We start from the raw sequence: 24,409 nt of genomic DNA on the forward strand, positions 1-24,409 counted from the left end.
CCATCTCCTCCTCCTCCTCCTCCTCCTCCTCCTTCTTCGTCGTCACCCCGCCCCGACCCCAATCCCTCGTCTATCCTAATGGCCTCAGCCGGGGGCTTGACTCGCCGGAGAGGTGGCGGTCGAGCCGCTGGCCCAGACGAGAACGATGACAGCAGAGTCTCCTCGCCGGTATCTCGAAATGGCTCTGCGATGGATAACCGGACCCCGGAGACCTCGTACACAAGCACGGAGAATGGGCACAAGATCGCGTTCGACCCGAGGGATATTAGCGAGACAGAGGAACGGAGCAAACAGCCTAAGCTTACACTGATGGAAGAGGTTCTTTTACTGGGGTTGAAAGACAAGCAGGTTAGTTTTTTTTAGTTTTTTGGGGGGGGGGGGGGGGGTCTCTTCTCACCAGAGGGGGGCATGATTGCGCACTACGAATCGAGATCAATGGCTCACGTCCCTGGGATGGAAATTTTTACAGGGCTATTTATCTTTCTGGAACGAGAATATTTCTTACGCCTTGCGAGGATGCATCGTCATTGAGCTTGCTCTCCGCGGTCGGATTAGCATGCAGAAAGATTCTTCTCGACGACGGTTTCCCCTGGCCGATCGGGTGATTGAAGTGATCGACGACACTCTGACAGGGGAGGTCTTGCTGGACGAGGCATTGAAGATGATGAAGTCGAGTGAGAAGATGAGCGTCAATTCCTGGATTGACTTGATGAGTGGTGTGTATTTCTTTACCTCTCGTCGTCTTTAGCACAATGCGCTAACTTGGACGGGGGTTGGACAGGTGAGACCTGGAACTTGATGAAGATCGGTTATCAGCTTAAGCAAGTACGCGAACGCCTTGCTAAAGGCCTTGTCGACAAGGGAATCCTCCGCACCGAGAAACGCAACTTCCTGCTCTTCGATATGGCTACCCACCCTGTCGCGGACGGCGGCGCTAAAGATGACCTCAACCGCCGTGTACGCAACATCTGCACCAGTCGCACTGTCATTCTCCCAGCCAATGCATGGCTCCCCGAGGATATCGAGTTCCGCTATCTGCGTACCATTACCATGGTCTGCGCCGCATACGCTGCGAATGTGCTGGAAAATGCGTTGGTTACAATGAGCCACGAGTCCCGCGAGAGAGCCTTTGCCCAGGTAGATGAGCTGCTGGCCGAATACTCACAGTGGCCATTTGGACGTCGACCGGGTGGTTCCCAAGCCATCGGAGCCAATCTGGCGCAGGCTATCAACGATGAAGTGAGCAAAGTGAAGGACAGGGAGCTTCAATTGGAGGTATGGGGTTTAAAAAGTCCTCCTATTTCCCTGGTAACTCAGTACTAATTGACTACAGATTGTCGCGGCCTGTCTAAGCGTTTTCACTAGACTTGATTCCCTACTCTAGGCCCCTTATCTCCCTTGTACTACTCTCTCCCTTTTCCTTCTTCTCATCTTTCCTTCCCCCCCCCCGCCCTCCCTCTCACCATTTCACTTTTAAATTTTTTTTTTCTTCTTTAAGCATCCTATCAAAGGTTGCTTGTGACGGGAGCTACTTGGAAGCCTTGTTTATTTTGAATTAGTCGGCATTGAGGTTGGAACTCGGTAAGAAGAGTGTTAATATATCCGCTGGCGAAAGTTATCAAATGCATTGCTACTGTATGAGGTATTCAATATTCCTGATTTTCCTGACCTTCGTGTCTGTTCTTCTTTTCCCCCTCTACTTCTGGTTTTTTTTTTTCTCAACTTACATCCAAACCATACACACTTTCCCCCCTTTCCAAATGCTCAAGGACAGGGGGTGCGTCGCGCCAGAGGGCCTATATCTAAAGCACCAACACGGCTCAACATGAAAGCGGCCCGGGGAACATAATGGAGTAGGGGGAAAATACCATTTTCTACTCTTCATTCGTCCACGACGCAGAGAAGAACCGTGACTCGGTCTCATGATGATGAGCGTATCTATACCTTTCATAACAAGAAAATTCAAACGCCTTGAAATCCAGCCCTCAAAATTCCTTCAACGAAGCACAAGGAAAACAGGACATATAGTCTCGAGAGTTTCGCAGGGCAGCAAGCATGTTTGTTTATGGGTTCTATTTTCCTTTTTTTTTTTTTTTTTTTTTTTTTCTTCTTCTCGTTATTTTGTCACTCGCCATAACTAGTTATTCGGCTGTTCTTCTCTTCTTCTAACGACCTCCTACCTACCTCAATATCGACTTGCTTACCGCGTCTGTCTGCTTTCCCATTCTATCCTACTCCTACCCAGCCCCCCTTCTCTACCTATGTATTATACCGGGGCCATCCAGTCCAGTCAAATCATGTTTCCGGAGAGACGCATTTGAGCCCTGAATCGAGCTTTAGTGGGCTCAACTCAGGTTACGTTATTTGTCTTGCAAGCGCTTTTCTTGTATTTCGCTTTATTCCTTCTTCTTCTTCTGTAGTTGTTTTTTTTTTTTTCCCCCTTTCCTTTTTTTGGTTTCCTTTTCTCTTCTTCGGAAATGTCCTTACTTCTTCAGCATATGAGGCCCAATCCAATCCATATAGCAGCCCTCTTGCGTTACCTATTGATAGACTTGCTTTACTTGTATGGAATAGAATATTATATCAATTGCTTTATATGATAGGAATGTGTGGAAGGAATGAACCATACTGGCTGGGATCATTAGATAACAGGACAGTAATAAGAGCCAGCCCCTCATAGCCTCAGGCACGAATGCTTTGCATACCATTCATTCATTGTTCTGGAGGACAGTTTAGCTGATTTTCACGATACAGAGAACCAGAGAGGTTCATATAGGTAGTTCGGAGAGAGAAACTATGACGCAAGGTGTGAGATAAGAGCAGAGATGATTTGGTCTTCTTTCAATGTAACAGCACAGGCCAGTTAGTTGTATTCACGTATTCTGAATACCATCTCTTCCTTGCATTTTGATGCAGAGAAGTACTCGAGACAAAAGGATGCATGCCATTGGGCTCTGCCGCATCGTGAACGTTGTTGTAGAGAGAGAGGCCCATAACCAAATAATTCGTTGATGGTTTTCGTGATGGTTTTCAAAGGGGTTTTACAGGTTCACGTTTGCCATCTTTCAAGGCGAATAGTCGTCTTTGTCTCCCACTCGAACGTCATCCAAGAAGATCGTATACTTCTCGTGGGTGCTCGAACACTTTCCAGACATGTCCGGGGACGTCTTGGAAGGCCGTCTTGAATCGCTTCGATGAATTTTGCTTCTCCAGATGCGGTACGTGCGTCACTTTTCGGATTAGGATTGCGTAGATCCACTCGGGATGGCTCTTGTAAATCTCGGCGTACGTCTCGGGATCGGTTTGCGTTGAATCTCCGATACAGATTACTCGTCGATGTGGAAACCATTGCCGGATCTTCTTGATTTGGTCCACTTTGTACTCCATAGTCTCGACGGTGAATGATTTGACGAGCTCGCTAACGTCTCGCCAGGATGAGTCCCGCAGCATGAGGGTTCCATGGCTGAAATGGGTCTGGATGAATCTATGCAGGAAGGGGTATAAGTGGTACGGGGCAGCCGAGAGATAGAACCACGTCGGCTCAAAATGCCTTTCGATATGAGAATAGAGATGAGGCATACCGGCAATAGGCCGTGGTTCTTCAGCAAACGTTGTGCGAAGGATCCCGGTGGTGTCGGATGTCTTCGTATGCTTGATCGTATCATCGATGTCCGATATCACCAACCAACCTTCCGGGCCAGCAAAGATTGTTTCCATTGATGCTCTATCCCTCACTCCCCGGATATGGGGTCGTATTCTGGCTCCATCTGCGATGTGGTGAACGCCCGTGTTCACCATCTGGGAGATGATACCGTTCGCATCTGTAGGCCCGAGCTTATGAATCTGTGTAGTAAGGTTGGGCAGAGGTATTTCGAGCAGCAGAGAGTGATCTTCTACAACATGATACAGAAACGGTTGTAGTCGTTTCGCTATGCGGCGTCGAATCTCTTTTTCCATGCCCATCTCCCCATCGAGCCCGATGAGATCCGCGATTCCTGCAACGAACTTACTGATGTCTCGTCTGCTATCCTTGCGAAACACGAAGGCAATCACCTCTACCCGCCAAGAATGGAGTTCCCCAGATATATGAGAGGGGTGATGTCGGTAAGCAGTGTTATCCAGCAGCCAAACATCATGTAGATAGGTGTCTGCCTTCTGTGAAGGTTGCCTCAATAGGCTGGATGACGCTATGCGTAGCATACTGGAGTATCGTTTCCAAGTATTTGGTAAGCGCTCAGTCTTTGGAGGGACGGTAGTGTCCTTTTGTTGGACGCGGGAAGAACTCATCGCTTAATGTGGTGCGAGTGATTGGTGATCAACACTGAAAGTATAGATCGAGGTCCTTCAAAAATCAACACAGTGTTTAAAGTCAAATCGATCTTGAAATAGTCCAGCAGATCGTAGACAGAATATGTCTATTTTACCAATATCCAATGAGTCGTCCTGGATGCCATTCTTATATAAACATCTGTGGAAGGAGGCGCAGAGAGCCCACCTGATCGTCACAGGGTTTGTATCGTAGTCAAGCCAGCGGCATCTCAGAGTGTGCCAGGCAGCCTACCCTGAGTCATTTCCATTCAAATGAGTCAGCTGAGCCAGGGCAGGCAACTTCTGGGGGAGTCTATTTGCGAAGAATTGGGGTATACGGAGCAAAGGGACACTCTTTGTCAAGATGGTTCTTCCCGTGGCGCACATGTTCGCGGGTGTCATCAGCCTTGTGATACTTGTGACCCTATCAAATATCAGCAGCCCATTTCAACGTGTAACTACTCGACATGACTTTCCAAAAATGAGCGTGAAAGTAATATGCTTTGCTGAGAATTTTATAAATGGTGTATTTGTTTTGGACTTGATGTTCTGAGAACCTATTTGGAGGCTCTTTGGGGCCAATGTGGACTGATGACCCCTTTCTCCAGCATATTCTGTGCGATGTGACCTGGAGGAGTAAGATAGTACAGAAGTGAATCACTAAGGCCAAATGAATAAAAGGTAAACTTGAAGGTCATAAACCCCATGCCGCATCGTGATAGCCACCACGAGCATTGGGTTGGGCTGGTGATGCTTGCAATCTTCCTGGCCGTGTAGCACAAAAGACGAGCAGGGTAATCTGAAAATAATTCGAAATCAAAGGTCGGCCAGAAGGTGCTGATGGTTAAGGGCATCCCTCCGAGGACCCCTAACGAACCAAATTCTTTATGCATCGTGATTATCAGCGGGCATACTGCCCGATCACCCAAATTATCTCATATGCATTTCGTGATGGGGCATTTCTCAATACCAAGTTGACACTAGAGCTCAGGCGGGCTTCCCCTAATCCGAACCATGCTTAAATTTATAGAAAGAGCACAAAGACTGCCCTGCAATACGAAGCCTAACGGAAAACAGTTGGAGGTAGTTGCATTTAGAGGTCTTACCTAACTAAAGGTGAAAAGGAAACCTAAATGACCCTAACAGTCAAAAGTTGCCACAGCTAATATGATAACTCTCCGTAATTTGAAGGGGATTCATAAATATGTGTAATAATAAGGCCAGGTGCGCGATATCTTGCCATCATTATAATCTCTTGTCTAGGCAAAGGTTAGTTGGATCGGCAAACTAATTGGGGAGTACTTACTAGGTCGTCAAGAAACTCATCAACCATCTCTTTTTCATCCTGCATCTACTGCCATTTCTATTCATGCTCTAAGAATGTTTGCGCACGATCAAAATCAATCCAGAGAACCCTTTCTGAGTCTTTCTGGACCATCATGTTTCAAGGATAGGGGTCACCATGATAAATTCCTACTCCATGAATACTCTCCAGAATTGTCCGAAGGGTGGCTATGCGGTGGTCTGAAAATGTTGAGAGATCTATTTCATGCAGATCCGGAATATATTCAATAAGGATGGCACGATATCGGATCGATTTGTTTTATCACACCATAAAAGTCTGGTACCACTCCTTGTTGACATAACCCTTTCTCTTTTAGACGACGATATGCAGTGCTCTCACAGGTAAAGGTATCGATTTCGCGGTTAGAAGAGTCGGCGTGAGATCTCTGTATCGTGTGGTACTAAAGTCATGTTAAGGAAATGCTCAGGAAACTACCTAGGTAGATTCATTAGTAACATACCACCTTTTAAGAGACATGATTTCCCTTTTAGAAGAGTCAGATTCTCTAAGAACCTGGGTGAAAGTAATATCAGTCAGCTTCCTAAGAGGTGCAATGCTCTGGGTTGGATACAATCCTGCTACCAATGGGATGGAAAAGCCTTACAGTCGGTGATCACCTGACACCCAGTAACGTGCTGACGCGATGCACCTGAATGTTCTGGCCTCGGCAGCTATATTATCACCAGCCCAATCAACCTCCTGTATCCCAACCGCAGTTGACGGTTGTGCTTTCACTCGTTTTGTCCCGGTTCGGCGGATTCAAGTTCACTCCGCAGCTTTGATAGTCTTCAATTACCAGATGTTACACTCTTTTATTAGCAAAGAAAATGTTTATTGCTACTGGAAGCCCTGTTAAAATGATGCTTATTCACTCGGGATTACATTGATCCGGGGCTATCCCGCTGTAATACAAAATCCAGAGAGCTACCAGATATAACTACATAAAATGCAGTGCATTCTGTCAGATACTTGGTAAAGCCTGCACACGCTCTGGCTGATGATTTATCCCTACCACAGGCGTGTGGTTCACAAAAATATTGAGACGAAATCCTACTCAGTATGCAAGAGCGCGCTAAACTTTTGTCTCTCGCGCATCGTGGCACCGGCTGGCTGATTGACGCAATACTGAACGATGGCAGTCCGGAAGTTTGACAGGGCCAGTGGCCAAGCGTACACCGAAAGTGTTTCTGCTCCAGCATCAGAGTTCTCAAATGGCCCGTCCTGGATTCACGAGACCCCTTTTCTGCCTATAGGCTGGGAAGAATTGAATGATGATGGGGCCCCTTCGCTGATGCACTCCGCAATGAGGAAACTACTCTTAGATCAGAGAAATATTACCGTTCCTTTGTTTGCAAATGTGCCTTGGAAAATTGCTAGCTATCTTTGGGATTGTTTGGGTAGAAGGTGAGTTGTTGGCATCTACAAGCGCGTTTTTGCCGGGTTGCCCCTAAACAAGTGTATGTCATTACAGCCAAAAAAGAACTCTGCACATGTGGAAGTTTTTTGCCACGGTGTACCCGGACCAATTCAGAGAAATTGAACAGTACCGGTCGATGAAAATTGAAAGCCCCCGAGTTTCCATGCGCGAGTACCTGGGATTGGTGAAAAGCGACAGTCTGAGCTGGCGAGTCGTTCTAACGTTGGGTGCCTCGTACGCTCGAGTGCCCGAGCTTGTGGGGATTGCTGAAATCAAAAATCTCGTAGCGCTGGAAGTTGCTGCCCTGGCGCGTGTTGAAAAAATCCAGGACGAAACTATCCCAATGACAGCTTTAAACGACCGAATTCTTCGAACTTGGAGTGAACTCACCCGGACCGCGGGGGCGTTTCCGCACCTTCGAGTCCTGGTGCTGCATCGTCAAACCAGTTTATCGAGGACGTCACTCCGCTATTTGGAAACGTTGCCGTCCTTGAGATCCATTGTTGCGTTTGAATGTCCCGGTATTGCTTCTGCGTTTTCTCACAAAACCGAGGCGGATGGATGGGAGATTATGGCGCAGGAGCATTCTCCAGGGGATAACCTTTATGACTATTACAGAATGAGTCTGGCCGCAGTCAACGGTCCAGAATCCCCAACGCTAGCAGAACGCCCAATTTTGGACTTTCGAGTTGGGCAGAAGATTAACAAGGGGCATTCCGCGGCCCAGTCTGTCCTGTGTTTACAGCGCACCGCAGCTTCCAGGATAGTGAATCCCGAGCTGCACACAAGAAAGCGCAAGGAACAGAGCTCGGAGGCTGCCTCTGGGGCCAGAAAGGCGGTGATGAGACCGCGAGTGACAAAGAGTATAGACGACATGCTGAAAGACTTTTGGTGAGATTCTGTAGAAAGAAGCATATCGTGCAGAATGGGTGTCGATGACATCTAGTCGAAATTCTATAAAAGTGTCTTTAATAGGATACATATATACGTATGCATACATAGGCTGTGTGTTTACACCTTCCGAAAAGAAGATATTAGGCTTGTTTTACAATCAAGAATCAGTTATTCTGTCTGTACTCCGTACTTTCCCGGGGAATCTGATAGGGATGCCTGAGCCTCTGATTGGCTGCCTCAGGCCCACCAACCACACCACTGATCCCCCCCGCAACGCCGCTTGATTGGCAACTCGTTGAGCTCAAGTGTTCGACAACTTGTCAGGTCTCGCCTTGGACCCCGTTTGTAATCTAGACACCCCTCTCCGTCATCATTTTCTGACCTAGTGATCTATCTAGATCGCCATTTCGCTCCGGTTTGTTTCCTATTGCGACGACCTGAATCTTGTCAGTCTGCTGTGATTTCTACACCTACCTCTGGTTCGCTGGGACACCCTCCCCCGCACTCACCCTCGCGTCATCCAAGAAGCCATGGCCGACCGTCAAACGGCTGAGGCGAACGGGGATAGTTCCAATGGATCAGGCGTTGCATCTCCCCGATCCAGCTTGGACTCCCGTCCCCCGTCCGTTGGAGGACGCACCCCTCGAATCCCCCACGTGTCTTCGAACCATCAACACCGCCAGAGCTTCAGCGAGTCTCTTCGCGGGGCACCAGGATCCCCACGCTCACGACGCCAGCCATCGCTTACGCAGGCTGCGATCCAGAGTCTGATCGATAACCCGCCCGCTCCGAACAATGTGAACCCTGCTTTTGTTGGCCGGGATTGGCGAGAGATCTCGATCGGGGAGCTGGTGAGCCCGGACGACTTGAAATTTGTGGAAATTGATACCGGGATTGAGACGGCCACCAATGTGAGAACTGCAATATCCTTCTTTCCGGCTGGGCTGAGCTAATGTGCTCTGCGGGGCGATAGCTTCTGATTGAATCCGGCGCACCGGTGCTTTTGATCCGCGAGACTTCTGAGGACAAGACAGCCGTCGGCACATTTGACTACTCGGACCTGAACGCGTACCTTCTCCTGGCAGCAGGACTGACCCAGCCGGATGAGGAGCTGCGTGCTTCGTATGACGAGCTTGCCCGCAAGGCTCGCGGGGAGATTCCGATTCCGCTGAGAGATGTCAAAGATCTTGGGAGAAAGGAGCCCCTCACGACCCTCCCCGCATCGGCCAGTGTGATGACCGCGGTAGAAACGTTTGGGGGCGGAGTGCATCGTGTGGTTGTAGTTGATGAAAAGCGGGACCATGAGGTGGTGGGCATCTTCAGCCAGTTCCGGCTGGTCAAGTTTCTCTGGGAGAATGGGAGGAGTTTTCCGGTGCTTGACCAGCTGTATCCGCAGGCGTTGCGGGATTTGCGAATCGGATCTCGCAATGTGATATCAATCAAGTATGTTTGGATTTTTCTCTCTTGGAGAGGTACTGAATCTATCTAATGCATATCTAGTGGAGACAAGCCGCTGTGCGAAGCGCTGCAGCTGATGAACAACGAAGGAATATCTTCTGTCGCTGTTGTCGACAACCACACCAATGTTGTCGGGAATGTGTCTACTACAGACGTGAAGGTATTTGTTTTCAGAGATGAGAGAACTCTCTTCCAGACAAGCTAATGTGTGTGTGTGTGTGTGTGTGTAGCTGCTTACGAGGTCCTCGTCGCTTCCTCTTCTCCGAAACACCTGCACGCATTTCATTTCGGTGATTCTGTCGACGCGAGGACTGCAGGAAGGCAAAGACTCTTTTCCTGTTTTCCATGTCAACCCGGGATCCACGCTGGCACATACGGTGGCCAAGGTAGTGGCTACTAAATCCCACCGGTAAGATACCTCTGCAATGTAGAAGCGGTTGAAATAGCTTGAGTGCTGTCTCGCCAAACTAACTAAAACACACAAGACTATGGGTTACGGATCCTCTTTCCCCGTCGTCATCAGGTCCTCCCACTCCATCACACTCTATGGTGCACATCCCGCTATATGCTACTGGCAACCAACCCGCGCAGTCGCCACCCCAATCCCCCGGCCCAACTCCTCATCACTTCCAGACACCAAGCCACGGCAACCTACACCACCACCCCAGCCCTTCGCCGCCGCCTCCTTCTTTCCCTCCTCAACCGTACATGAGTCCGGCCTCGCTAGGCGCACCATCGATCCCGGCGTCAGCCCTACCCGGAGCACGGCTATCCGGTCGTTTAGTGGGGGTGGTGAGTCTCACAGATATCCTCAACCTGCACGCACGGGCTAGCGGGTTGAGCCCCGCGGATCCGGCCGAGAGCCGAAGTCGCCGACGACGGAGCAGCAGTTCGAGCGTGAGCGTGCGACGGAGTGGGGATATCGGGCGAGAACTGTTCAGCCGATAGTCGCTTTACATGGTAACTTTAGGAGTACTGTTGTTCGTACTTTCTCCGAGTCAACTACTCTGCAGCACACTCGGTTGGTTTCGTTCTTTTCTGCGGTTTTGGGGAGTGTTTGGCTTGGCCAGTTGTGCAATTCCATATTAGCATGAGTAACTATTAGCTCGGTTTAACTATCTTTTATTATTTCCCCGTAGCTTTAAGGTAGATCGCAAGGAATGAATCTTTTAACCAGTGACCATATCAATCCACTCATGTATACTATCATCTACCAAGTACCTAATATACAATGATACTTTCCTATACGTTCGTTCGCTTACACGAGGCTGTAGTGGTCCACTAGGTATCTCCTATCTACTATCTTTTATGCAGGGCTATCTATGTTATCCTGCGAAGATCCACACTACTACTACTACTACTACTACTACTACTACTACTACTACTACTACTACAGCTAGTTAACTAGTAGTTAGGGAGTGGTTAGTTTTTGGATTCGCACGCATACTATCTCTTACCTATACTGATAAGTATAGTATACTCTAACAGAGTATTGTATTCCTACAACAAGACAAACCTAGCGCACAGAGTTATAGCTAGCTAGTTAGCTAGCATCGATATGATATGATGATATCAGAAAACAACAACAACAAAAATAAATAAATAACCCCAAACCCAAATGATCCAGTTCCCGGGGGGCAGGAATCTAGATCGATGCATTTATTATTATATGATCGGGGAACTTTCCTGGTTTTCTGGTCAAGCAGTGTTGTTTCGGTGCGGTCGCCACTCACACTCGAAACAATAATAACAAGCCGAGAAACTCAAATAGTCGACTTGGTTGTGCCACTCTTGGTATATTTAACTCTGTATAGTATAGAAGAGTAGTGGTAGAGTTAGGGATAGGTATGAATTCACTAAGCAAGGTTACATACGGAGTACTCTGCTTCATCTTCATATTCTGGATTCTGGTGTACTACTAAGGATATGTTGTTACTGGAGTGGAACCTGCAGCAGGCAGGACCGTTTGCGGATATTTCTATAATTAATTACCAGAGTACGTATTTCCCTGGTATTACTTAAAGTAACCTAGGACCAGTCCAATGTAACCTCGAGTACTAGTAAATATGGTATGGTATGGTATGGTATGGTATGGTATGGTAGTATGACATGGGTATTCCCTCAATCACGACAAATTAAAACGTTACCGATCTGAAAAAAAAAAAAAAAAAACTAAGAATATAGTACTAAGTGTAATCATGCACTAATGGTGAATTCTTCCATTCCCGTCATATCGTCCATCCCTGCTGCGGTCGCGGTCCCCTCGGGTCCAAACTGCACTTGCGTATTGTTATCCAGCGTCGAGGCGAACTGGCTGAAATCGAGATACTCTGGGTCGGTGGGCCCGCGAGGGAACATCGAGGTGAGCTCGCTGCTGAGTTGCGGATCAAGGTCGAAATCATGCAGGAAGTCGGTGTTCCACTTTTCAGCGCCCAGATCCAGAGCGGACAGGTCGACGCTGGCCCCCGTGTGCTGGAAGTGGTGAAGGTTGGAGGTGGTGGGCGAGGTGGGCGTGACCGGGGTCGGGCAGAGATCTGGCGTGGGGAGGAATTCCGTTGACGAGCTCAGATCGCGAGTCGGGGAGCTCATACCGGTGGTCGTGGGCGTGGTGAGAGAAGCAGCATCGGCGGAGGAATGAGGCATAGTAGCCGCTGAGAGAGGGGCGGCGGCGGCGGCCATCTGGCCAGGTTCAGACCGGACACGGACGTGCTGGCTCATTGCAACTGGGCCACGAGCCCCAGCCGGTACGATCGGGGCCGCCATGGGAGTTGGAGTTGCAGTGGGCATGCCGTGGGGAATAGTGGGGCAAGATCCCAGGCGATCGCGAAACGGGCGCATTGGCATGGGCATTCCTCCTCTAGCGCCGGATAGGGGAGAGGGCGAGTAAAACCCTTCCCATAGATGCTGTGGGCCTCCTCCTCCTCCTCCTCCTCCCCCTCCTAACCATGTGGGGGCGCCAGGAGTGGCCTGCGTAACGTAGGATGACATCTGGCCATTGGAGCCGGGTGCAAGAGAATAGGATGGAGAGAAATGGGAGTGATTGGGAGACAGCAGGACATTCGAATTGGGTAAGACGCCCGCGGCCAGAGGGCTGGACAAGGGACTGCCCGAGTTGTTCATCCCCTCGGAGATGGAGGAACGCAGACGAGACAGATCCAGACTCATCTTGCGGGCGCCATGCAGCGGGCCTCGTGGGGTTAAACTGGAAGCCCGGCGCTGCTGCAGACCAGGCTGGTTGTTCCGCATGGCATCCAACAGCTTGCGGTTGAAATCCTGCTCCAGCTGCAAGGTCTGGGCGTGCATCATGCGCTGCAGCTTGGCCTGGTAGTTGCAGTCGATCTCCTCGTACATGGCTTCGCTCTCGACGATCTCCCGACTGATATGGAGAGCTCTCCCCGTGCGCTGCTTGTGCAGGGCCGAGGCACGGTTGGCGGATTCAATCCGGGCATCTAGACTCCGGTCTTTGCGGCGAGAGGCAGCAATGAAGGCGCTACAGGGATCTCGTTAGTTAGGACGGACGGGGGAACTTTTCAGGACCAACGCAGGAGATAAAAAGAGGAGAACGGCATCCATACCGTTCTTGATTCTCCTCCTTGGTGCGGTGATTCGCAGCCGCGACCTCAGCGCCGGGGGTCGGAGAGGGGGTCATTGCTGACGGAAGGATTTGGATTTCCCAAGTGGTATTAGATGTAGAGAGCGATCGATAGAAGGAGGAGGAGGCAGGTATAAAATCCAAACCCGCAGAAAAGATCCTAGAGGAAAGCAGCAGGAGGGGGGAAGTGTGAAGGCGAATTACAAGAAGTTAAATACGGCAGGGGAACCAGGACCAGACGCATCCAAGCTTCCTCTCCATCTCTCCATCTCTCCATCTCTCCGTCTCATGTCACTCTCGAGAGAGCTGGCATCGTCGTAGCCAAAAGTCCCTCGTCCACCCATCGGGAGGTCTAGGTCTGGGAGAAAGGCGGATGGATCCAAGGTTGGACGAGACAAGGGACTCCGAAAGTCTGGCACGAAGCAGATCCATGGGACACCCCTGGATTTTAGGTTCTTCCCAAGATGTGGTTGACCAGTGATGGAAGCGAAGACGTTGGGAGAGAGGGAGGGGAGAGTGGGATGTAACTTGTTTCGTTGCCGGATCGCGTAGAGAAATCTAGACTAGACTTTGGAGACAGTCTAATCCCAACTCGTACTGTATGTACCCATCCATCTGTCTAGAATAGCACTCTTCAGCTCTTTCGAATCCATCGGCTATGAACGGTCTTAACCCCTCCAGAGAAAGTTACTTCCAAGCGTTTGTTTCTCCATAGGACCCAGTCGATCTGTAGTACTTTTCCATAGCACCGTTGGGGGGTATCCATACCAGAGCTATCTCAGCTCTGATATCTTCTCGGAATTCTCTAGTGCTGACAATTCAGATGGTATTCGGCTATAATATAGTAGAAAGATCAACGCACTGACTCGTACCTAGAGTCCTACCACATCAATTGCCACAGACAAGTTCCTTGGTTTATCGAGAGTTCACTATCACTGTGGGGAAAGCAGGGTGTGAATACTGAGTACTCTGTACTCCTTCCAAGGTTCAACTTGGAATATCTGCCAGTCGGATGTCTACTAGTATCGACCTAGCTCGTGATACGACCTGGTTTCCAATTCTCCGAGCGAAATCCGAAATACCTCCTTTTTTTTTTCTTTCTTTATCTACTTCTTATACTTATCTCAGGAATCAAGTAAAGAGAAAGAAAGAGAAAGAAAGAGAAGAAAATGATGGCACTAGTAAACAGGTATATCACAACACGGCTTCTCTCAAGGCTAATGTAAATCATGGAATGTGATGGATGATGCTTCACGAAATCTTAAATACAATCCGATTGCAGGAAATCTATCATGCAATTCCCAACGGGGGAACCATCCCTTGCTCCTCTGTTCGCTTGCCGCCAACTTGGTATGCGACCTTGAATCGAATCTTCACAGAGTTCCCCTTGCCTACGTCAATCCCGTCAATCAGCATCTCCTGCTGTACCCCGTTGGTCTGAAGCGGCGCGATCTCTCGTCCAGACTGCGGTCGGAGGTGTAATGTATACGCCTATAATGGTTTACGTTAATAGAAACAAGACAAAAAAAAAAAAAAGCAAAGAAAACCAACCTTCTCTACCGCAACTTGAAAGTGTAGCTCGTTCAAGACCTGGTTAGTCCCGTTCGAGAACAGCGCGACAATGTGAATCTGTCGCGGTTGCTGCGGGTGCCGTCGCACAACAAATTCAATCTTCAATGCCGAGTTTAGGACATGCACCCGACTCGTGCTGGGTAAACTACTCTCGGGCAGCGAGGATGTAAAATTCCACTCGTCATCCTCCGCCCCCTTGGCGCTCGTCCGCTCGGGCACCGATGGCCCGCTGCCTGCTAGGTCGCGTAAAGAGGAAGAAGGCGGCGCTCGGGGACTCGTAGAGCTGCCGGATGGGAGGGGGCTTGGGTTCCGCGGGCTTGCAGACATCAATGATGCAAATGGGTCGACTGCGGCGGAAGGTGGAGGCGTTGCCGTCGCGTTCTGGCGCCGAGTAAATCCCGGGGCCGGACTGGACGACTTAGATGGAGGTTGCGATGAGCTCAACGAGGAAAGAATGTCATAGTTGGGGTTGAATGAGCCAGCATTCTGGGGAACCGGTGGAGTAACAGATGTCATCGGCCTTGGTCCTGTATAAATCGGGTTAATCAACTGAGTATACCAACCTGTTTGGGGTTTCCTTCTGTTTAGAGACATACCTGATCCTAGTGATATCCCACCGCTAGCAGGGAGCGGCTCCTCAATTGAAAGGCCAAGCAAGTCATTCTCAAGAGAGCTAGCACCCGGCTGGGGTTGCTCGGCGTTCCCGTTCGAACTAGGCTCCGGGTCGAAATCGATTAGGGACAACTCATTGTTGGAGTTCTTGGACACTCCGGTGGTAGTGCCCAAGGTACCCTTGGGAATCCTCGACGCCGCCTCAAGATCGCCTTTCTTGACCAGCTTGTATCGTTCAACGGTGCGGTGTATGCTATCGTTGATCTCTAGAAGCTTGCGAACGGCTTCTGGGTCGTCCGACTCCTCCTCGCACATCTTCTGGATCTTCGGGTGCGCACTCTGAAGGGCACCAGCAAGCTCCTGAAACACGAATACATTAATACAATGTAGCACGAAAAGGGTTCATATCAATCTTACCTCGAACACATCACCCTCAGCGAGCCGATCTCCGGGCGCATGGCTTTGCAGCATTTCCTCCAAGATCTTAGCCTTCTCTTGCACCTTAGCCACTTCCTCTGCCGCTTTAGCCCGGTAGTCGGTTTTGTGTCGGTTGTCGTATCCCGCCATAACCTTCATCAACCGGTTCGCTTCCTGTAGGTCGGCTGGCGTACCTCTGCGAATCAGCTCCTGCAATTTGGCCGATTGGGCTTCTTTATCTTCCTCTTCCATCTCCTCAGCCGAGCGCAGGTTCTATCTTCAAGGTTAACAATTGCCCCCTATAACTTCGGGTGAGACGAGGCATACGTCACTGGGGTTGAGGACCGCCGCATCCTCGCGACGAATCTCGGGAAACACATAGCCCTTGTACAGAAGTAACCGATGCATATCCCGAATAAACCCTAGATCCTCTTTATACCGCGATGTCTGGCATATCGTCTGCCTCCACTCCTCGATCGACTCTAGGATGCGATGTTGAACCCTCGAGGGCCGGATAGGCGGCCGCTCGGGGAAGCGACGCACCAATTCATTCAGGAACTCCTTGGTGCTGATCTGGAGATGAAAGGGGTACCCGCAGTTTTTAACGCAAATATCGAGAAGCTATCAGATAAACAAGGCATGTCAGTCAGATCATTTATTCGACCAACCGGCCAATGCGCGCAGCTCTGCGCCACCAGAAACCATCGGCCCCGGGGGGAGGGGAAATGAATGACGAAACCCACCGCCAGTGCTAGCAACGACACATTCTGGTTCCGGGAATTGATGAGACGGACGATCTCAAGCGCTGCTTCTCGAGGTCTGTGCACCGTCAGAAATATTCCTGAGGGACTTAAAAGGGGGTGGGAGTAGGCCGCGACTCACGCATTGCCTTTCTTGGAATTGACCAGGTCGGCAACTTCGAGGTTTAGGGCGAGATTCGGTTCATAGTGCGAGAGGTCACAAGCATTCCCTATTACACGCAATACAGAGGTTAGACTTGGAATCCAGCTCTCAGATAAGCCCCGTAGAGACAAGAGTGCGATGGTCACGTACGAATCGCCCGTTGAAGAGGGGTGAAGGCCAGGTCAGCATAGGCACCACCAAAGCGGTCCCTAGCTGCCATCCGTGCTGAAGCAGCCTCCAGGGTGACGACGGGAGGCCAGAGAAAGGGGGCGAAGATAAGTGAATTCCCAGGGGAAAACGAAAGAATTAGCTCTTGTGAGCTGAACGATGAGCTTCGTTCCGGAGGTGAGAAGAGGAGATGGTGGAGTTGCAGAGAACCGACGGATCGCCCGCTTACCCAGTGAGCTCTGATTCCACGTGTGGGCGTCAAATCTCAAGCCACTTGCTTGATTTCCTCCTGATTAAAAATACCCTTCACTTAATCTCATTCAGCCCTATCTCATAATCTAAACTATCATGGTCCGACACAAGAAAGACAACTTCTCTCGAGGAGGAAAGAAATTCTCTAACCCCCGCCCACGTCCTGTACCCCGCGGCGGTGACGACGATTCTTCCTCCTCCAGGCCTCCCTTCAAAGCTGCCTGCTGGGATTTAGGTCATTGCGATCCGAAACGATGCTCTGGAAAGAGACTGATGCAGTTTGGTCTGATGCGAGAGTTGGCAATAGGACAGAAGTTTCCAGGAGTGATTGTGTCGTGCGTTTCCTCCCCCAAGAAATATTTATTCTTAGTTCTAGATGTGAGAAAGTTGATACTAAGATGCGTATAATCCAGTCCAAACGCAAAGAAAGTCATCTCCCCTGCCGATAAAGACCTCCTGGAGCAATTCGGTGCTGCTGTGGTCGAGTGTTCCTGGGTTCGGGTGCAGGAAGTGCCTTGGTCACGAATTGGAGGTCGATGCGAACGACTCTGTATGACCCCCTTTCTTTTTTTCTTTAGACCTTTATATATATATATATATATATCTACAGAAAAGCGACTAATTATCCCAATCAGTGCCTTACCTCATCGCAGCAAACACAGTCAACTACGGAAAACCATGGCGGTTAAACTGCGTCGAAGCCCTCGCCGCCTGCTTTTGCATCTGCGGCCACGAAGACTGGGCCAAAGAAGTCCTCAAACATTTCCAATACGGCGAGGCCTTTCTAGAAATCAACTCCGAGCTCCTAAAGCGGTACGCTGCCTGCGAGACCGAAGAAGACGTCAAACGAACAGAAGAAGAATGGCTCGCCAAGATCGAAAAGGAATACGAGGATAGTCGGGCTGAAGGCGGCGCAGACGATATATGGACTGTCGGTAACACGAATCGCCGATTACAGCCGGATTCCGACGAGGATGGTTCCGAGAATAGTGACGGTAGCGATAACGAAGGGACCAAAGACGACGACGACGACGACGAAGAAGAAGAAGAAGTAGAAAAAGACCCCTACGCCATATCCGACGATTCAGAAGATGAAGCCGAAATGGCCGCCATCCGTGCGAAAATCCTCAACTCCAAATCCTTCCAGAACCCCTCTGCTGCGCCGGACAGACCGCAGCTGGAGAAGATATCGCGCCCGGATCCTGTGCCGTTGAAAGAAGACTCAGACGCTGAGTCTGGTTCGGCTGATGGGAGCGACGACGAGGAGGAGGCCTTTGATAATATCATCAATGCGACCCCTGTTACAGATCGAACGGGGATTATCGCTGCGTCGAAACGCAAGGGGAATGACTCGTTTAGTGCCTCGTTCTCACGAACGGTGATTAATGCGCCGAAAAAGTGGTAGTTCCAGTTAGGTATCCTCTCTAAGTTATTTGAAAAAAATGAGTGATCTGCACTATATATCTAGGATGTAGGGGGGAAAAAGTTATGTCAATATATTACCATGAATATAATGAAGAATTATGAAGCGCGCCTTTTCGTATCTTTCTTTCCATTGCATATTTTTATCGCTGTCCCTACAATTCCCATCTTCAAGTATATGTAGAGTGGTTCTTCTCGATCTCAATGCTCATTATGTAGTATATACGATACCCATTCAAGAAGTATAACACTATCCTAGGTAAAATAAAGTATCTTCCAGGTAAAAAAACCCCCCCCACGCCGTAAATCTCAATTCAAGACACGAAAGCAACATGCTAAGTAAAATAATTTGCAAAGACAGCAGGGATATTTTTAGGCACGAGATAGAGAGAGAGAGAGAGAGAAAATAAAACTGTGCATGAAGGATTAAAGAGAATGGCAAGAACAGAATTCAAAAGTAACACCGTTGCGTTCAAGAACCAGAGGACCAGCTGTACGATTTCCCATCCAGAGATTCCCATTAATTACATCACATAGAGTAGGTTCACATCTAAGACCATCCGTCAGAATACAGTTGTAAGAGATGGGGAAAGTTAAAAAAAGGAGAGAGAGAAAAGGGAAAACAAAAAGAGAACAATAAATTACGATCCAGGAGCAAGATACGTACCCAGTGGGTGGCTGCAACTCAGCTGCGGCTTTTGCGTATACTTGGTCGCTAGCTCGTCTCGGATGCTGTTCAGCAACTGCACGTAGCTCTGCTGGGGGTTCTTGCGTAGGGCAGTGATAAATGCCCATGACATGGCACCCGTGGCTTGACCGGCAATCTGGGCGTCTTGGCTGGTCTGCGAGTCCTTGCTTCCGGACCACATGATGACATCCGCCGGGCTAGTTTTGGTTTGCTTGGTGCGCTCATAGGCCTCGTCGCCCTTGGCAGCCTTCTTCAGGAATCCCACGGCAGTAGACATCATCCCGCCCATATCGCCCCGCGCATATGCCGAGACAACGCCCAGCAAGCCTTGACCAGCTTCCTTGGCAAGGTTAGGCTCCTTGAGAATACCTTGAGTGGAGTAAATGTATGGCAAATCCAAGGCGGATCCGGAATGGCACGAGTCGAAGATAGCAGTGAGTCGTACGCCTGGCTGGAGCGGCTTCACCATGATCCGGTGCATTTCGTCGTCAACAATATGGCCTGCAGCACGGAAATCGACCGGGTAGATGACTTCATCATATCCGTCGTCTTCGTCTCCGTCGAGATCGGGTGTCTGCCCACCGTGCCCTGCTCTTATCAGACAACTAGCCTCGGCGGGGGGGGAAAAATCCAGGTAGAAAGAAACTCACCAGAGTAATGGAAAAAGAGGGAGTCGTTAGGTCGCGCGTCCTTGACCAACCAGTGCATAGCGCGCAGGATGTTCGCTTTCGTCGGTTGGCTCATGGGGTTTTGCTGATCATCTGTCAGGAGCACCATGTCCTCGCGAGCATATCCAAAGTTCTGGTTCAGGTAGGTAGACATGTTCTTAACATCATTGATACAGCCGCGCAACTGGCCCTTTTGGCCGAAATAGTTGATACCGATCATCAAGGCCTTTCTCTTGCCTGTACAGCGCGAATACTGGAAGCTGTAGCCCTGTGGCGCGCCCTGGCCGAACGAAACGGGGTTGGTGGGAGGAGGTGGAGGAGCGCCGTGCGATCCGTATTGAGAATTGGCTGTAAATTCTTATTAGCATATGGTGCTGAGAGAAGCCTGCAGGGCTGCACGTACTTCGTCCATGATACATCTGGCCGCCGTTGGGAGGAGCTGGAGAGGATGCGTAGCCGGACGGAGGTTGCTAGATCACAAACGTTAAACCCAACACATCGTCATCATCATCGCAAGATCACCACAGATGACATACGTTATAACCATTATTAGGAGGATAGGGCTGAGTAGGAGGTTGACCATATGGGTATGGGTTATTAGGAGGGGGGTGTTGCTGGCGGTAAGCCTGGCCAGGATAGCCACCACCACCACCACCACCCCCGTACGACGACTGCTGTTGGTGAGGATGATGGTTCATTTGCCTAAGTAGAGATCAAGTAGATTTTCAGGTCAGTATTGCGGTTGGTCTACTGAAGATAAATAGAGCTGTGAAGAAAAAGGGTGGGGTCAAAAAACACGCATAAAGGGTTGGAAGAAAAAAAAATCGGGCACGCGAAGTAAGCAGGGAGGTCAAAGTCACATCGCGGGACTTACTGATATTGGGGCGGGGAATTGTAGTCTTGGGGAGGGTATGAATATTGCTGCTGTTGTTGTTGCTGATGCTGCGGGGGGTACCCGGGCGGACCGGAATAAGGAGGGTAGTAAGACATGTTCTGTAGAAGGAAATGGAGGGGGGCAAAGGGTACAGAAGAGAGAGGGAGAGAGAACAAAAAAAAAAAAGGCCTGAAATCAGACAAATAGGAAGGACAGCGGCAGAAACAGAGAGACCAGACAGACAGAGAAAGCAGCAGAGATGAACTTCAAGATTGCCAGACAGAAAAGATGCAGCCTGAAAGATCAGGTGGGGAAAGCCCCAGCGATCAGAATCATTGGATCCGCACAATACGGGGAAATTACATGGTTGGTGTGTGTTTTATCAGACTTTTATATGAGTTTCGCTGGTAATTTATGTTCACTATCGAAGCGGCCTCGCCGATTCAGCCAGCCGATTCCTCACTAGTTGCGAAATATCGTATACGATCGTTTCCTCAGCCCCCAATCAGCCCTAGAATCCTGGCCCTCGGAGTTCATCGGAACTCAACTAGTTTCTGGATTAGTATACCTTGCTTGATCTTGGGCCGTCATCTCTCCCCTCTCTGTTTTTTTTTTCTCTCTTCCGTCTGTCTTCAGCCTTACATTATCTTCGCCTTTATATGTAGAAATACCTCGTATTGTAAGCTTAGTAACTAGCAGGGCCCACGCCGCCCGATAAGTTGCCGAATTAGGACTAGTGTTGCGGCCACACTGGGTCCAATCCCGCGCACGTGATAGTCCACGATCCCAGGAGCTGCGCCTGTCATGTGATGTATATTCGTATATCGTATATTTCCTCTTTTGTATAATGTCAGTTAATACCCTAGGGTTGTCATCCTTCAATCCTATGCCTGTGGCTAAACATAGAGGCTGAGTCCAGGAATTCTCCAGAATATCGCCACCCGTAAAGAACTCCCATCCATGACTACCTGTAGCTATGTACAGAACTTACACGCTGATCAACCAGCAACCACGGCGATCACCGTCATGCATCTCTAGTGTACAGAGTACTTAGGCACCTAGGTCCTTAATAATACATACTATAACTAGGGTTACTAGTAAGAGACGATATCTGTCGGGGAACATGTACCTCTGTCCAGACTAAGCTGTTCTCCCAAATAATTGGAAGAATCCAGAGGTTCTATACCTACTAGTAGGCATGCACACAAGAAAGAGAGATTATAATGCACAGATGTGCTATATTCTAACTACTGGTTGCTTTTTTATATTTCTTTTGATCATCATGGCAAAACTTTAGCTGCATCCACGCGACTCATCTCATCTCATCCCGTCGCGCAGGTCTATCGCCCTCTCCGGGGCATACCACGTCCTCGGCCTCCACCAAGAGCCCGCTGTGCAGCGCCAGGTGGCAGTCCGCGTGTCGGTGCCTGAGGCGGAGCAGATTCCTCATTCTCTATAGCGGGGGGAAAAGAAAGCAATACATCAGTCAAATATTCACAAAGCAAATAAACACTAAATATAGTCCAGGGAACAGGGGGGGGGGGACTTACTGATGGTCTCGTCGACACTCAAGATCAAACAAGCAGCTTCCACAGCCGCCTGAATAGCATTAACCTTGACAAGACTGGGCTCCCACACAAAAGCGACCATGTTATCCCGAACACCCTCCTGGTCAAAGTCCACACCAGCCCAGGTATTGCCCTTGTAGTGTTCCACACGCAGCCGGTTCAAAATATCCGTGGCGTCGAAACCGGCATTGTCGCACAGCTGCCGGGGAATAACCTCCAGAGCCTTGGCAAATGCCTTGACCACGGCCTGTTGCTTGTATGGAACGTTGCGGTCGGCGAAACGGTGAATGTAGCCAGACAACTCCATCTCACAAGCACCGCCACCCGCGACGATGGTTGTGTTGCGCAGTGCGCGCTTAACGATCATGATGGCATCATGCAAACTGCGCTCGACTTCAGCAATGAACTGTTCCGCTCCGCCACGCAGCACAAGCGTGCATGTCTTCGCCTTCGGGCACTCGGAGAAAATGTTGTAACGTTCACCACCGATCTGGCGTTCCTCAAAAGCGCCGCAAGTACCCAGATGACGTTCTTGGATGTCACTGCAGGTCGACTGGGTAACAGCACCAGTTGCCTGGCAGACACGGTCCATATCATCCGATGAGACACGACCAGCACAGAAGATGTCACGGTCCGCAAAGTATCTAGGAGAAAAAAGCCAGGTGAGAAACCATAGATATCAACCACCGGCCCAAACGGAATACGTACTGTGTAGCCAAATCACCAATAGGCAGCTTACTGAGGACAACCTTGGCTCCGGTCTTATGAATAGCCTCAAGCTTGTTGTAAATGATCTGCCATTCCGCGTCCACAATAGCCTGATATTCAGACACCTGTTCGACTCGCACTTCAGCATTATCCTTCTCGCTCTTCAACTCTAGCTCCACATTCAAACAGACAATCTTGGGGTCCTTGAAGGACTTGGGCTGTTGTTCAAAACCTGCGTAGGAGAAAGTCTTCTTGAAAGCGACACCGTTGACGAAGAGCGAGTCCTGGAGGCCACCACCGGTCACCTTCTTAATGCCAATCAACTTCTCGTTCAAATCGTCCTGGTCAAGCGACAGAACCGAATCCACAACCACTAAAAGCAAGGTACTGTCAGCTTCTTCCCTCCGGGAAAAATTCTGGCGGGCACTGAGGGGAAGGACTTACTCTTGGTGAAAAACTCCGAGTTCCGCTTGATGAGCTTGCTATTCATAGCGGTTCCGGCCAGCCTCCTTAGGGTTTCAATCTTCTTCTCCTCGCTTCCGGCAGCGTCAATAATATCCACCGCGATTTCCTTCACCTTGTTGACTGCCATTGCACTCGCGCTTCGCAAACCCTTGACAATGGTTTGTGCGCTAACGCCTTGCTCAACTAGTTCCCGAACCTCCTTCAGTATCTCACCAGCCAGAACGACAACAGATGTTGTGCCATCTCCAACTTCAGCATCTTGGGACCGAGCAATGTCAGTAAGAATGCGGGCGGCGGGATGGACAATGTCCAAGAGCTAGAAAAAGAAAGAAGAACACAATCAGCACCATTTCAATATCCTTTTCTACCCCATCACCCTTGCGTATATCAGAGCTCAAGTCTCAAGTAGAACATACCTTCATTACTGTTGCTCCATCGTTTGTAATGGTCTGCTTCCCGTTGCCATCAACAAGTAACAAGTCCCCTCCATATGGGCCCAGAGTGCTCTTGATTGTGGATTGAACGGCCACGCAGGCATTAATATTGGAGAGAATCTGACCCTTTCCTTGAGAGGCGTCCGTACCTAAGGCACAACGAAAAGGTTGAAATCACCGAGTCAGCGAAAGGAACACACAAAGGGGCGGGGGGGAGGGGGACAAAATGCGGGTGGGAACCAACCCTCTTTGAGGACGATGATCGTGGGTGTTTGGCCAGCGAAGGCCATGGTGATTAATTTGCTGCAAAGAAATACACAAGAAGAGAAGGAAAGGAGATGGCCAAATAGCAAAAAGACGGGGGTGATGGGAAAGTTGGCCCGTCAATAGTGATCCGAATGCTCTCGACCAAAATTTCCCCGAGCTTCTCAGTTCATCGCACCTCCCGCCTGCAGCCTGAGGCGGTGACCAATCACGCTGTGCCCCGCAACCCTACCTAGGTAGGAGTGCCTCCTTATTGCTTTCGACTTGGTGGGATATTACTGAACTTCTGTTTTAATGTATTTGGTGGAATATCATGGGTGTAAGTTAGTTATATATGTCCTTCCTTCTTTTTTTATTTATTATTATTCTTGGAGGGTTCT

At 49.6% G+C, this 24,409-nt stretch overlaps 9 protein-coding genes across 9 annotated transcripts; 4 read left to right on the forward strand and 5 right to left on the reverse strand.

The window, feature by feature from the left end:
* Positions 1 to 78: 78 nt before the first annotated feature.
* Positions 79 to 1,384, forward strand: P175DRAFT_0446806 (GOLPH3/VPS74 family protein; the record flags this gene model as incomplete). Its single annotated transcript, XM_040894364.1, has 4 exons — positions 79 to 348; positions 470 to 716; positions 782 to 1,275; positions 1,334 to 1,384. 4 exons carry the CDS (start codon positions 79 to 81, stop codon positions 1,382 to 1,384), a joined length of 1,062 nt encoding a protein of 353 aa, XP_040748517.1.
* Positions 1,385 to 3,102: 1,718 nt separating this feature from the next.
* Positions 3,103 to 4,287, reverse strand: P175DRAFT_0496637 (phosphatidate phosphatase App1 family protein; the record flags this gene model as incomplete). The annotated part of the gene is made up of 1 exon (XM_040896137.1): positions 3,103 to 4,287. The coding sequence occupies one exon, from the start codon at positions 4,285 to 4,287 to the stop codon at positions 3,103 to 3,105; it is 1,185 nt and encodes a 394-aa protein (XP_040748518.1).
* A 2,073-nt stretch (positions 4,288 to 6,360) lies between these two features.
* Positions 6,361 to 8,119, forward strand: P175DRAFT_0561181 (uncharacterized protein). The gene is made up of 2 exons (XM_040901028.1): positions 6,361 to 7,057; positions 7,125 to 8,119. Exons 1-2 carry the CDS (start codon positions 6,786 to 6,788, stop codon positions 7,963 to 7,965), a joined length of 1,113 nt encoding a protein of 370 aa, XP_040748519.1. The 5' UTR covers positions 6,361 to 6,785; the 3' UTR covers positions 7,966 to 8,119.
* Positions 8,120 to 8,274: 155 nt separating this feature from the next.
* P175DRAFT_0505283 (uncharacterized protein) lies at positions 8,275 to 10,664 on the forward strand. The gene is made up of 5 exons (XM_040898056.1): positions 8,275 to 8,875; positions 8,938 to 9,407; positions 9,465 to 9,582; positions 9,653 to 9,831; positions 9,908 to 10,664. Exons 1-5 carry the CDS (start codon positions 8,495 to 8,497, stop codon positions 10,368 to 10,370), a joined length of 1,611 nt encoding a protein of 536 aa, XP_040748520.1. The 5' UTR covers positions 8,275 to 8,494; the 3' UTR covers positions 10,371 to 10,664.
* Positions 10,665 to 11,618: 954 nt separating this feature from the next.
* On the reverse strand, positions 11,619 to 13,071 carry P175DRAFT_0446970 (uncharacterized protein; the record flags this gene model as incomplete). Its single annotated transcript, XM_040894375.1, has 3 exons — positions 11,619 to 11,793; positions 11,845 to 12,912; positions 12,998 to 13,071. The coding sequence occupies 3 exons, from the start codon at positions 13,069 to 13,071 to the stop codon at positions 11,619 to 11,621; spliced, it is 1,317 nt and encodes a 438-aa protein (XP_040748521.1).
* Positions 13,072 to 14,088: 1,017 nt separating this feature from the next.
* P175DRAFT_0505286 (VHS domain protein) lies at positions 14,089 to 16,844 on the reverse strand. Its single transcript, XM_040898057.1, has 8 exons — positions 16,669 to 16,844; positions 16,498 to 16,585; positions 16,359 to 16,434; positions 15,943 to 16,236; positions 15,616 to 15,888; positions 15,183 to 15,558; positions 14,566 to 15,113; positions 14,089 to 14,505 (listed from the first exon to the last, which is right to left on the reverse strand). The coding sequence occupies exons 1-8, from the start codon at positions 16,736 to 16,738 to the stop codon at positions 14,305 to 14,307; spliced, it is 1,926 nt and encodes a 641-aa protein (XP_040748522.1). The 5' UTR covers positions 16,739 to 16,844; the 3' UTR covers positions 14,089 to 14,304.
* A 190-nt stretch (positions 16,845 to 17,034) lies between these two features.
* On the forward strand, positions 17,035 to 18,470 carry P175DRAFT_0467601 (ribosome biogenesis TSR3 family protein; the record flags this gene model as incomplete). Its single annotated transcript, XM_040894944.1, has 3 exons — positions 17,035 to 17,273; positions 17,352 to 17,488; positions 17,574 to 18,470. The coding sequence occupies 3 exons, from the start codon at positions 17,035 to 17,037 to the stop codon at positions 18,341 to 18,343; spliced, it is 1,146 nt and encodes a 381-aa protein (XP_040748523.1). The 3' UTR covers positions 18,344 to 18,470.
* Positions 18,471 to 18,779: 309 nt separating this feature from the next.
* P175DRAFT_0505289 (caspase family protein) lies at positions 18,780 to 20,721 on the reverse strand. The gene is made up of 4 exons (XM_040898058.1): positions 20,253 to 20,721; positions 20,120 to 20,186; positions 19,699 to 20,064; positions 18,780 to 19,636 (listed from the first exon to the last, which is right to left on the reverse strand). The coding sequence occupies exons 1-4, from the start codon at positions 20,412 to 20,414 to the stop codon at positions 19,002 to 19,004; spliced, it is 1,230 nt and encodes a 409-aa protein (XP_040748524.1). The 5' UTR covers positions 20,415 to 20,721; the 3' UTR covers positions 18,780 to 19,001.
* Positions 20,722 to 21,574: 853 nt separating this feature from the next.
* On the reverse strand, positions 21,575 to 24,171 carry P175DRAFT_0505292 (chaperonin-containing T-complex subunit CCT7). The gene is made up of 6 exons (XM_040898059.1): positions 24,010 to 24,171; positions 23,748 to 23,914; positions 23,311 to 23,647; positions 22,867 to 23,239; positions 22,141 to 22,802; positions 21,575 to 22,043 (listed from the first exon to the last, which is right to left on the reverse strand). The coding sequence occupies exons 1-6, from the start codon at positions 24,053 to 24,055 to the stop codon at positions 21,931 to 21,933; spliced, it is 1,698 nt and encodes a 565-aa protein (XP_040748525.1). The 5' UTR covers positions 24,056 to 24,171; the 3' UTR covers positions 21,575 to 21,930.
* Between the last annotated feature and the right edge of the window lie 238 nt (positions 24,172 to 24,409).

Source organism: Aspergillus ochraceoroseus (genome assembly GCF_002846915.1).
Source record: "Aspergillus ochraceoroseus IBT 24754 chromosome Unknown P175scaffold_12, whole genome shotgun sequence".
NCBI classification, from domain to species: domain Eukaryota; kingdom Fungi; phylum Ascomycota; class Eurotiomycetes; order Eurotiales; family Aspergillaceae; genus Aspergillus; species Aspergillus ochraceoroseus.

Coding starts and splice junctions, on each gene's coding strand:
- P175DRAFT_0505289 (XM_040898058.1), bottom strand. CDS start 20,414: ATGAACCATCATCCTCACCAACAGCAGTCGTCGTACGGGGGTGGTGGT. Junction 20,187..20,252: donor CTCCTAATAATGGTTATAAC/GTATGTCATCTG, acceptor TTTGTGATCTAG/CAACCTCCGTCCGGCTACGC. Junction 19,637..19,698: donor CCTCTTTTTCCATTACTCTG/GTGAGTTTCTTT, acceptor TGATAAGAGCAG/GGCACGGTGGGCAGACACCC.
- P175DRAFT_0505286 (XM_040898057.1), bottom strand. CDS start 16,738: ATGGCAGCTAGGGACCGCTTTGGTGGTGCCTATGCTGACCTGGCCTTC. Junction 16,435..16,497: donor AATTCCAAGAAAGGCAATGC/GTGAGTCGCGGC, acceptor GACGGTGCACAG/ACCTCGAGAAGCAGCGCTTG. Junction 14,506..14,565: donor TTCAAGTTGCGGTAGAGAAG/GTTGGTTTTCTT, acceptor AAACCATTATAG/GCGTATACATTACACCTCCG.
- P175DRAFT_0561181 (XM_040901028.1), top strand. CDS start 6,786: ATGGCAGTCCGGAAGTTTGACAGGGCCAGTGGCCAAGCGTACACCGAA. Junction 7,058..7,124: donor TGGGATTGTTTGGGTAGAAG/GTGAGTTGTTGG, acceptor ATGTCATTACAG/CCAAAAAAGAACTCTGCACA.
- P175DRAFT_0505292 (XM_040898059.1), bottom strand. CDS start 24,055: ATGGCCTTCGCTGGCCAAACACCCACGATCATCGTCCTCAAAGAGG. Junction 23,648..23,747: donor ATGGAGCAACAGTAATGAAG/GTATGTTCTACT, acceptor TTCTTTTTCTAG/CTCTTGGACATTGTCCATCC. Junction 22,803..22,866: donor ATTGGTGATTTGGCTACACA/GTACGTATTCCG, acceptor TTTTTCTCCTAG/ATACTTTGCGGACCGTGACA.
- P175DRAFT_0505283 (XM_040898056.1), top strand. CDS start 8,495: ATGGCCGACCGTCAAACGGCTGAGGCGAACGGGGATAGTTCCAATGGA. Junction 9,583..9,652: donor TGTCTACTACAGACGTGAAG/GTATTTGTTTTC, acceptor GTGTGTGTGTAG/CTGCTTACGAGGTCCTCGTC. Junction 9,832..9,907: donor GTGGCTACTAAATCCCACCG/GTAAGATACCTC, acceptor AAAACACACAAG/ACTATGGGTTACGGATCCTC.